This window comes from Cheilinus undulatus, linkage group 4, assembly GCF_018320785.1.
Source record: "Cheilinus undulatus linkage group 4, ASM1832078v1, whole genome shotgun sequence".
NCBI lineage: Eukaryota > Metazoa > Chordata > Actinopteri > Labriformes > Labridae > Cheilinus > Cheilinus undulatus.
The window spans coordinates 31,477,053-31,489,325 of record NC_054868.1 but is presented as its reverse complement, the minus strand read 5'-3'; the positions used below and the strand labels follow the sequence as shown (position 1 = coordinate 31,489,325).

General features: G+C 38.0%; 1 protein-coding gene across 1 annotated transcript; it reads left to right on the top strand.

Moving 5' to 3' along the window:
* The first annotated feature begins 388 nt into the window (after nt 1-388).
* utp6 (UTP6 small subunit processome component) lies at nt 389-11,548 on the top strand. The gene is made up of 19 exons (XM_041786301.1): nt 389-653; nt 1,251-1,335; nt 1,420-1,461; nt 1,667-1,759; nt 1,928-1,975; nt 2,074-2,137; nt 2,245-2,363; nt 2,542-2,619; nt 2,723-2,804; nt 3,540-3,621; nt 3,731-3,909; nt 4,112-4,191; nt 4,324-4,401; nt 6,860-7,039; nt 9,628-9,708; nt 10,113-10,222; nt 10,354-10,420; nt 10,599-10,671; nt 10,992-11,548. The coding sequence occupies exons 1-19, from the start codon at nt 562-564 to the stop codon at nt 11,144-11,146; spliced, it is 1,788 nt and encodes a 595-aa protein (XP_041642235.1). The 5' UTR covers nt 389-561; the 3' UTR covers nt 11,147-11,548.
* The last annotated feature ends 725 nt before the right edge of the window (nt 11,549-12,273 follow it).

The window sequence follows — 12,273 nt, the reverse complement described above, 5'->3', positions numbered from 1 at the left end:
AACTTAGTTGCTCGCTCAAGCAGAAGCTCACTGCTCTTTAACACTGTTGCTGTCAGTACCCGCTGGTATACTGAGGACAGGCTGATACCTTTTGCAGTGTTTCAGACTTTATACTTTTTTTGTTTTCCTTATTCAAAAGAATAATGACGAGATTTATTAAGGAAGAGTAAAAAAAATACAAGCTTAACCTTAAGTTAGTTATGTGTACAACGACTGCATACTATTTCTAGTACATGTGAACCTTTTCTTTATTCAATGCATATCAAACGCTGAAAAACGCCTAATACCAAAATATACAGTAATTTGAATTTTGATTTTTGTTTTCATCAATCTTACATACATGTCTGTTATGTTCTTGCTAGTGGTTCCAGTCGGAACTATTAGCAGGTAGGACCGGAAACTGTGTCAATAACAACTTCCACACGTGTGAAGGTATGGTCTGAAGTCGGGTATCAGCATCATCGCCCCAAGCCTCATATAACTAAATAAAAGTCATTATTAATCACTGTAACATTAGACAAAAACGGCCAAACGTGATCTCGTACCATCTGCGTCGGAAAGATGGCGGAGATCGTCCAGCAACGGATTGAGGAGAGGATCCCTGAGCTAGAGCAGCTGGAGAGAGTGGGACTGTTCACCAAGAAAGAAGTCAAGTAAGACAAAAAAATCTCATTAACCTACATATATCAATATTTCAGGAAGAACAATTTTGCTAAAATACTAAAGCTTTGTGGCATACCAGTAGAGAAATGTGATTTTGCTGTCATTATTTGACAAGGTAATTTAAGCAGTAGACTGTCTGAGGAGAGGGGTAACTGGTAAACATTAAAACAGCATTCATTCAGAGTACAGATCTCCTTGTTAACATAGGTTTAAAATGACATTTCAAAGTGTATGTACAAAAATTGGTACCAGACAAGGCTTCACTGTCCTCCATTATATTGAGTCTACATAGTACGTGCGCCTTGAACCGTTTCTCGTAAAACAGTTTTTCACCTGTACTAATATCAAATATAAGAAGTCATACGCAGGTATCGCCCCCTCTTCGTTAAAGGGACAATGCAGTGTTTAGTTTTATCAAATCCAGTTAAAATGTCATTTCTGGTCGATTTCTAACTGTTACATTGCTGCTTGCATCTATGTAATGATTTAAATGTAGCAATACATAAGTGAAATAAAGTAAATGGTTTAAGCTCAAACAGCACATTTAAGTTGTAACTCTGTGTTTGTGTCTTTATTTACTATATTAGATCCATTATAAAGAGAGCAACAGCCCTTGAATACAAGCTTCACAGGCTGATTATAAATAAAGAGGACTTCATTGCATACATTCAGGTAGGAGCCTGTATCAGTTTTAAGTAATGGAATAATGCATGCATTTAATGAAACCACTAATTAATGGATTTTTTTTCTTTACAGTATGAAATCAACATTTTAGAGCTGATCAAGAAGAGGAGAGCAGTAAGTTTCTTGTTGTGACCTCCTAAAAGAAACACTATATCTGTTAATCTAACAGTACTGCTTACTTTGGCTTGGATGTGTCTGGTTATAAACTACAATTTGGATTTGTTTGAAGTGAATTTTAAAAAAGTGTGACAGAACTTTAGCTTTTTTACTTTATGTTTAGACATTATAACATTATTGAACTGTATCTGACTTTTTGCAGCATATACATTACCAGTTCAAAAGGGAGGAGATTGAGTTTCCCATCATCCATAGAATAAACAGCGTCTTTAGTAGAGCAACAAAGAAATGGAAGGTACTGCACACTAAACTACAACCTACTAAAAGCAATAAATTGGTCTGCCTCTGACCCCTTTGCTCACAATCTTAACATGTAACGACATTATTTATTATTAGCTCTAATTTTATTAATTATTGATCTAACCAGTTGTAAATTAAGACCTAAAATATAATTTTCCCACAGGACGACGTGCAGCTGTGGCTTTCACATGTTGCTTTTTGTAAGAAATGGGTATGAACTGTTTTCATTACTTGCCAAAAGCAAAATGAATGCAAAGCATTTATGTCTTTTTATGCTTTTAATAATCTCATTGTGGTTTCAATCATCAGGCCACCAAAAGCCAGATCAGTAAAGTGTTCTCATCTATGCTCGCCATACATCCGGACAAACCAGGTACAAAAGCTGGTGTTTTTTACGGTGTAATAACTTCTTGACTATATTCCACTTCTGTGTCATCATGTTTAAGTATGAAAATATTTCTGTGACTTTGTCCCTTTAAGCCATGTGGATCATGGCAGCCAAGAGTGAGCTGGAGGATAGAAACTCATCTGAAAGTGCCCGACACCTTTTTCTGCGGGCTCTGCGCTTCCATCCAAACAACAAGAAAGTCTATCAGGAGGTAAAGGGAGTCCAGTTTACCTTTTCCCTTCAAAATATGAAACGATAAAACTTATGTCCTGAAACCATTTTGCTCAAATAAAATCCTTTTACAAGAGGTGAAGGCTGCTATCTAAGAGGTGGTGTTTGTGATAGTGGTTTTGCCAACTATTGTCCAATTTTTGACACCTCTGCCTCAGTATTTCCGTATGGAGCTGCTGCATTGTGAGAAATTGAGGAAGCAAAAGGAGGAGCTTGAAAAGGCTGAGATGGACCTGGTGAGTGTGCAACGGTTTGAACAGAAACAGAGGAAATGTTTAAATGAAATCATTATTTAAGTTCTGGTACTTAGTGGCAGCCCTGTCTTTTGATTTATTCCAGGGTGAATATGAGTTTTCTCCAGAGATCCTGAATGCTAAACTGGCTGAGGTTGTGTACAGAGAGTCGACTGGAAAAATAAAAGGTAGGGTTTTAAAAGTTTACTTCTAAGTCTGTGCAAAAACCAATGGTGAGTAATGCTGAATTGGTAATATCTCTTGATTTAAATCTTGCAAAAATACTGCTAAGGGTTAAGTGTGTCTGTATTATCAAGGATAGTTACTGATGTTAAGAAGAATCAATTATTCTCTTTGTCTAGCTTTCTTTTCATAAAGAGAATTATCAACACTGAACATACATAAAGGAAGACAGACAAATTTTCAAAATATTTTTTGCATCATAGGGGGGTTATCACTGTGCAAGATTAGAGGCTTAACCTGGATTGTTGAGCCCAAAGTCAGTTTTTGTGTCATGAATTTGGCTCTCTTTTACCTGGCTCAATCACCATGGTAACGAAACTGTTCGGGACAGGCTATGTTCTTAGTAAAAGCCCAAAGTTGGCATTTGGAGTGTGATGTTCTTAAAGTACAGAAATATATCAATGTAAACCTCTCTTTATGTACATGGTAATGTTACATTTGTATTGTCACAGAAAGAACCCATGCCATAACATCCTCCCCCTTTCTCACACTTTTAATTTCAGCAGATCATCACAGTAACAGTACGATGAGGGCAAAGCATTTTGTCTCTGTGTTTTTACCCAGTTCTATGAAAAGTATTACCCTCAAGAGACAATTGTTAAATTAGAGTACAATTATTATACCACACTTAAAAGGTGGGGATTTTTACATGTTGACGCTTGTTTCTTTATGTCCAATAGAAGCAGAGTTCGTCATCTCCCTTCTGAACATTGCAGCCATTTTTGACTTCACCAAAGAACTCCAGGACTTCATCCTCCAAGAGTAAGGCACCACAGTTTGCCCTTTACTTGCACTCTGCTTTAAAAATAAAAGGAACTAAAATAAAATCACGTTTTTTCCTAAGCATGTATATACATTGTATTGTTTTTAGCTTACAGGCAAACTTCACAGAAGACAGCCTGACATGGGACTTCATGGCTAAGAGGGAGCTGGAGGCTCCTGGGGCAGGAGAGGAGCTGCAGTCAGCTAAAGGCAGAGCCTCAGATATCAACCGCAGAGAGGAGCGTTGCTGCCAGGTCTATGAGGAAGGACTAAAGAGTCTTAACACTGGTAAGTCGCACAGTTAATAGACATGATCCTTTTTAAATACTTGCCTGGTTTGCTGTTTTTTTCCCATCAGTATAGTTATCTTAATATGTCAGATCTGCCTTTCTGAAAAAATGCTTTCCCTACACTGCTTGTGTACTCTGTTGATCGTTTTTAAAGATCTTTATAATGCATCATTGCTATGCTTTTCTTCTTTGTGCTGCAGAGCCCATGTGGACATGCTATGCAGATTTCTGCTTGGAGAGGCTGAAGAGGAAGACTAATGTGCAAGAGCTGAAGGAAAAGGTAGCTTAATAATTGTTCCTTATTATGAAGATTATAACAAGTACATCAGCAAATATCAGTAGTTACTGTTTTTTAGCTGACTATATGAAGATTAAATCCTGACATTTGTATCAATGTATTTCTCTGTGACAGAGGCAGGAGAGGCTGCTGGGAGTGCTGCAGCGTGCCCATGACTCTTCACTGCTCAAGGAGGAGTACTATAAGTACTGGGTGAGATTTTTCATTCAAGGTGCAACTTGAATCAAAGAGATGCTTATACTGTTAGGGGTGTGGCTATGGGATGTTCTACAAGGTCCTAATAAGACAAAACGCCCATAGAGGGAGTTTCACTACCCCAATGATGTCCTGGTTTTGCTGCCCATCAGTCTATATGGTTGGAGGCCTGTGAAAGACTATGTCATAGGGTAGGCAGCATGATGGTGTCACTACCTGGAGTGTGCATGTAGAAGCTGGGTCTCTTGAAGGTGGCGATGCTGTGGCAATGAAGGGCCATGTGGTAGGTTATGTAATTTATAAATACGGCATCATGGCATAATTGAGGTTGGGGATCTCTTCATTGAGTGCATATCCTTTCATTAGGGTTCAAGTGTCTTCTGTTTTTGGAAGAAAAAAAAAGAAAAGCAGTTTTCAATTCAGTGAAAAGATCCACTATCAGTGTTTTGCATGCCTTTTAAAGTTAATTATCTGATTAAAAACTACATTAAAGAGTTAAACAAGTATATAAGTAAGTATAAGTATATATATATATATATATATTTTTTTTTTTTTTTTTTGCTGTTAACTAGAACTAATAATCTGGGAATTTTTGTACAAATTCAAATCATAGGAAGTCTCTGATTTTCTAAGTAATGAAGTTAATGCCAGGGCACCAGTAGGCTAGTAGTTTGGTAATGCCCTATATTCAAAGGCTACTGTCCTCCATTGAAAGGCTGGCCTTGGTTCAAGTCCTGCCTTTCAGTTACTATCACGGATGTCATTCCCCAAGAAAATATGGAAAGGTGGAGAACTCTAGGTGTCAAATAGACATTAGATTGTAGTATTCTAATTACAGAACATGATATATTGGTAATCTGTCAATTAGTGGTTGAAAATTATGACAATGCACAAGTGCCAAGACAGTCTGGCTGCAGACCACTCATCTCAGACGGCCACTCTCACTGACCGTTCATCTGAAATGCCTTATATCTCAGAGCAGAAGTATACGCTAAAACTTTTGAAATAAAATCAGATTAAACGTCATTTGAGCGTTAGGGAAAGGGTTAAGATACCAAAAGGTAAAAGTTAAAAGCCTGACCTGCAAAACCTACACGTTACAAAACGTTTAACAAGCTGAGTAGACAGTCTGCTTACGGAAAAAAAAGCTCACCCTTAATGAAAACATCCTAATGCAGTCAGCCTAGTTTATGTAGTTCTGTTAGCTGTGTAAGCCACGTAGACAACGGAGCTATGTAGCTAAAGCTAAGCTAGCAAAACAGCTGTATTAGCTAAATTATATGTATAGCTAATTTGGCCATGTTAAAAAGCTAATTTAGCAATAGATATCAGAGCTACATAGCTAAAGTAGATACATAGCTAAAGCTAAGCTCATAAAGCAGCTATTTGAGCTACCAATGGTACGTTAGCGTTAGCTCTGATTGCTTAAGTGCACATTGCTAAAGCTGTCTTAGCTACATTGGATTATGTAGTAACATTAATGACATAGCCAGTGTAGCTATGCTAGCTTCAGCTGAGCTAATGAAGCAAGCCACTATTCATGTAACTCCCTCTAGAATGGGTTGATAGAAGATTTAATCCCGGATTAGAGCTCTGACATTTTTCTCTGTTTTATTTGTGAAATGTTTTATAGTCTGTAATGTTTGCAATGTGGCTATTTCATAAATGTAACTGCCAGGCTTTGTTTATGAATAAAGTTGAATTTAAAACAGTTTTAAAGATGGAAATATCTTGTACTGGCAACTGAGGAAAGACTTCCGTCCAGCCACTCTGCCATTGGTTTTTGCTCTTATAGGCATCGTAAGCTGTGGGGCCCACTATAGAGATGTTTGTGCCTTTCCAAATCATGTCCAATCAATTTAATTTACCACGGGTGGAGTCCAGTCAAGGTGTAGAAACATCTTGGGAAAAATCAGGAAAAATGGGAGGCACCTGAGCTACATTACAAGTGTTGTTGCAAAGGGTCTCAATACTTATGTAAATGTGATATGTAAGTTTTTTATTTTCATAAATTTGCAAAAAGTCTAAAATGCTTTTCTTACATTGTTATGATGAGATACTGAGTGTAGATTAATGGGAAAAAATGTTTATTTTTTTCAACAATAGTATCAGGCTGCAACATAAAAAACTGCAAGGGTGGGGGGTCTGAATACTTTCTGAATGCACTGTATTCAACAATAATTAAAGTCCAAACATTGAGAGCGATATCACCTGAAGTTGGATTACCTGATGCTACTGGGATGGTCTTAGATCTGCTAAGAATTTTTTTTTTTGTTTGTTTGTTTTTTGCTATCACAGGTAGTAGTTGGACTTTGTGCAGTGTTAGTTGCTTTTTCCCCTTTGAGCAATTTTAAGGCATCCATCTATTTATTTATGTTTCTCCTCTTTTTTTCTCCATAATTTTGTAGCCCAACAGTTTACTTGACTTAACTTTGTCTTCAATTTTTATATACAGTTGCAGATCCTGCTGTCATCTGGAGATGCAGAGGAAGCGGCCACTGTTGCCATGGCAGCCACGCAGCGCTACAGCCAATCAGTGCTGGTGTGGAGCCTGAGTCTGCAGACACTTATACAGCTGGGGAGTGGAGATGTGGGCAGGCTATTCCAGGACGCTCTCAAACATGTTAATCCCAAGGTACACAGAGCCCAATCATACACAAACACACATTTAATAAATTGTTCTGTCACATCAAGTTTGACAATTTCTAAAGTCTAAACTAAACACATCACATCAGCTGTGCCTCTACTATAACAGATACTCTCTCTTGCACTAATCCCAAGGCACACAGAGCTCTCTCTCTCTAGCACACATACACATACATTTATCAGCCACCAGCACTGCTGTGTAAGTGGGCCATCTCCTTGGCCCAATTACTCTCCATCCATTATATCAGGTTCTACAAATGGCCCTGCATTTCTGGAGAAGCTGAAAATGTGTTAAATAAGTGAGTTAGGCCTTCAGTGGAAAACAAATGGAAAAGTACAGCTATATTTTCTGTAATTAGAAATAAAGCTGGAAAATGGACAAACCCTAGGTGAGTGAGATAACTTCAAATTTTGATAAAGAGTAAATGAATCATTAAATTTTCACTGAGTTCATTAATTAAGGTTTATGTAAGCACACGATGAAATGTAACTTTTTGAAAAGCCTCCATTAACTCTTAGAAAAAAAGAATAACATTTTACCTTCATTTTACAGTTCCTTGACACTGTTGCCCTTCTCGCACACACATGGCAAGCCTTTTGTAGCAGAGAGCAGAATAGCTGCTTGTTATTGTGGAGGGGTTAACACACAGTGAAAGGAGGATTACAACTTGCTGCTCATTAGTGAAGTCTTTTCTTGAGATAAACACACTCTGTAAGTGCTAGGAAATACCCCAACCCCCCAGCTGATGTGTCTGGTATGCTTAACTATAAAATGTCTTTCCATATTTCCATAGGAGGGGTTGTCCTTTACTAAGGTTAAATCTGATTGGTCAGGTTGTACCTAAAGCCCACTACTTGGTGACTACAGTCAAGCAAAACCACAGCAAAATAAACATTTAGATAATAAACAGGCTTACATGTAGCTTGGATTTTAACTTGTTAAAGTTATTGCAAGTCCTCTAATGCTATGAATCAAAGGATATGTGGAATTAACATCAGGAGTTAAGGTGGTGAATACAGTGCACTGGCTATACAACTTAGAACAAATATAGAGTGAAATAACAGAAACATGACTGCAGGGAGGCTTAATGATTTTAATGAGTTCATTGATTTTGTTTAATGATGTGGTTCATCTTCTACTGTAGAGAAGTTTGTTTAAAAGTATCAGTTGTCGAAAGAATGGCATTAAAAGGGGACTCTGCATTTGCACTCTGGGTAGTGATGTCATGGCTGCATTGCTCTTTGTCTTATGGGATGTCAATGTTAAAGGTCACATATCATGCAAAATACACTTTTTCAAGCTTTTTTTTGCAAAAATATGTGCGCCTGGCCTGTCCACAGTACCCCCAAGAATCAACCCCCCCTTCTGCACCTTTGAGAAAAATGTGTGCTCAAACAAGCCGTTCTCAGATTTTCCCCTCATGAAGTTGGCCCTCCCCGCTTGGAAGAAAGTCCCACCCTCCTCTCCTCATCTTCCTCTCAGCTGCCAGCTAATTCTTAGACTAATAAAGTCTAATTAAAAACAGATTACTACCAAGTAACCTCAACTAATTAAATATATCTAAGGTAAAATAAGTGATTGCATAATTATTAATCTTGCATATTTATTCATTCCTTTTTTTAAAAAAAGCTGCTCAATCTGTCAAGTTGCATATGGATCGAGCATGAACAGCCCTTTTCAAGTCCAGCCACAAATTATCAACTTGATTGAGGTCTGGTCTTTGACTCCGTCATTCCAGAACATTCACCTTGTCTTTAAACCATTTGCTGTATGCTTTGGGCCATTGTTTTGCAGGGAGATACATTTTTCTCCCAAGCCTTAGTTGTCTTGCAGACTGAATTAGATTTTCCTCCAGGATTTTCCAATATTTTGCTGCATTCATTTTACCCTCTTCATTTACAAGCGTTCTACCTACAAGCCTGCTGAGAGACATCCCCACAGCATGAGGCTGCCATCACCATGCTTTACAGTGGGGAAAGTGTGCTTGTGGTGATGTGCAGTATTTGGTATCTAAACATAGCGTCTTGTCTGATGGCCAAAAAGCACCATTTTGGTCTCATCAGATCAAAGACCTTTGTTGCATTTGACCATGGAGTCTCCCACATGCCTTTTGGTAAACTCTAGTCTAGATTTGAAGAGTTTTCTTCAATAGAGCCTTATTCTTTGTCACTAAATTGATATTTATACCGTGATAGGCTGAATCATGATTTTCTTTCAGAGAAAATTTGAAAATCTGTTTCAAATTTCACATTGAGCTTCCTCATAAAGCTGGATTGGAATGATTCGTGTCTCATAAGCAGTTATTCAACCATGAAATTGGTCGTCAAATGAGGCTCTTTCAAATGAATTGTCAGATATTTGAATATTTGGAGTCACCCTGAATAGAATATAAATAGATTATATAATGAGGAAGCTGGCTTTTAGTCCAGTTTAGTATGAGAACAATAGTCCATGAGAAAGTTGACCAAATTGATTGCTAGCACTTTCCAAGCTTGATCCTGCAAGGAAGGCAAGTGGGCTTCTCTCTGTGTGGAAGACCATTTATTTACTGAATCTATTTCCTCCTATCTCATCAGGAGAATCTACCTCTTTGGCAGCTGCAGGTCCAGTGGAGCATGGACAACCAGAGTCCTGAGGAGACAGAGGCCATCTTCAAGGTAGTCCATCTGAATCAGCCAGATTCTGTCTGACACTACAACGGTGTGCTGTCACTACAACTCGATGTGTGGACAGCATTTACAGCCCTGTGTCTCCAGTATACCACATACTTTATGTGTGTGTGAGCACAAAGTCTTAGCTTTACTAATCCCCTTATTATTAAAAAAGCACATTATAAAACTTCATGTACTGGAAAATGAAAACTCAAATGCTAAATCATGTATTTTTTTTTCTGGTCAGAAATGTAAAAAATGTGTACAGCTTAAGGAAATAATATGTACCAGGTGCTGCAGATAAATACCTAAAGACCAAGCAGACAGGATTATAGTCCCCTTGTCTGCTCTGTTTTTGCCTCTGAAATGAGACGGTGCCTCAGACAGCTTGTTCTCCTGTTTGTTCCCAGAGAGGTCTACTGTCTGCCGTAGCGGCTGTTGCCATGGAGATGAAAGAGCGCTACCTTGATTGGTCGTATTCCATTGGAGGCTACAAAAAAGCGAGGAAGACCTTTACAAGGTAAAGCTGAATAAGTTTGTCTGCTCGTGTGGTTGCTGTCAACTGGCAGGTAAAAATGCAAAATAAACTCTGGGTATTATAATTGTCATGTTATGAAGCATTGGATTTAGAGCCTTTTTTCCTGTCTGTAGCTTACAAGAAAACCGTCCTTTGTCCAAGACCTTTTTCGTAAGGATGATTCAGATTGAGAAGGAACAAGTACGTACAGAAACTGTCAGAAATTTAACACAACTCACCTGAAATCTTCAGCTTTAAGGCATGGATTACAAAAAGCAGATGTTTTAAAAGAAAAAAACAAGATGACGTCGTGGACTTTGGTTTGCTTGCAATATTGACAAACCAGAATAATCAGTAATAATGTTGTTTGCTCTTTAAGGAGACTCCAAAGATGAACAATCTGAGAGATTACTACGAGAGGGCACTGCAGGAGTTTGGGACTTACGATGACGGTGAGCAGAATTTACATACATAAAAGAAACAAGAGCAGAAGGAAAAGGCATGTTACTTTAAAATATTTATTTATAAGATCATGTTATTCAAGTATAAAGAACTAAATTCCCACTAACAGAGCTGCTAAATCTAATGCGTGAAAGCCAAATACTTTAAAAGTTATCAGACCAGATGTTGCTCTGATCTATTTGGAAGCAAAGAGTGAAAATACATTCTTGGACAAATACTGGATCTCCAGAAAACTACAGGTTCTGGTTTCAAACGATAAAGCTTTCAAATGGGGTGTGGGAAGATTGAAAATATTTCCATTTCCCTGCAGATCTGTGGCTGCAGTACATCCAGGATGAGCTAGGACCCCTCGGACAGCCAGAGAACTGTGGAAAGATCCACTGGAGAGCCATGAAGTTTCTAGAGGGAGAGAGCGTGGAGAGGTTCACTTCCAAACACACCCTCCTTCAGACCGGACACTTATGAGCGGCCCTGAAGAGGGCCAGTCAAAGCCAGCCTCAGGCTGTGTTTAAACAACCGTTGTAGTTAATGGCAGCACATGTTTTAAAGCAGGTGTTCCTTTTGGTCCCGTAGAGATCTGATTCTATGAACTTCCATAATTTGTTTCATTGCCTTCAAGTGGAAAGCCACTGCTACAGTTTCTTCATTTGAACATCCAGCGATGTTGAACGTCATGTTCTTAAAATGTTGTGATCACAGCTGTTTTCTGACTTAAACCCACTTTAGATATACAGATGTTTGTTCTGGTTTTGATACCAGACAGATACGGGACACGTCATTGTAAAGATGTCCAGTTGGGTTGGATTTCAAATTTATTTGAGAAGAGCAACCTTGACACTGTTATGATAATAAAAAATATCTTTCATTCTTGGATGTTCTCTTTTGAGCTGACTGAGAAAAGGTAATGCAAGTCACTGACACAAAAAGAATCATATCTTCGTAAAATTCTCATTTCATTTAATGAAATCCCATCGAGTGATTAGTCAGTAACAAATATCATTGAAATTTTGCATCCCTAAAACCACAACTGTTACCTTAAAATACAAAAACTTTAAGCAGCAGTGGTGCTACGAGAGCATTTAACATCTGGAATATTTTTTCACTCACCGGCTAAAATAACTGCAAACAAACATGGTATGTATGTGCTGATTTTAAGGGCACTTGGTTCAAGTTTCATGAGTTATGCCAGAGCTGCAGCTTCTACAATAATGTAACAGTTAAGTATAAAAACACTAATGGAGATAAGTATAAACAAAAAAATATCTGTGGGAATTTTAGGATGCTTCCTGTTACGTGACACATTTGTTAAAATGCCTTGTGCCCATTTTAGGGAGTATGATATCAGAAAAATGAAATATTAGGAATGGCACTTATCCATCAAAGACCATATAGCAGTTAAAGTACTTCTGCACACTACAATCATCATCAGTACAAAAGAAAATTAGTGCAAACATGACAGCTGTCCAAAACCATTAATCAGGAGTTGCTATGGCTAATAATTACCTTCATGTTATGATCCCTTTGGAAAATCAGAAAACAATGGCCAAATTAAAGAACATCCTATCAGCTTAAGTCTCTCAATATGTTTTACT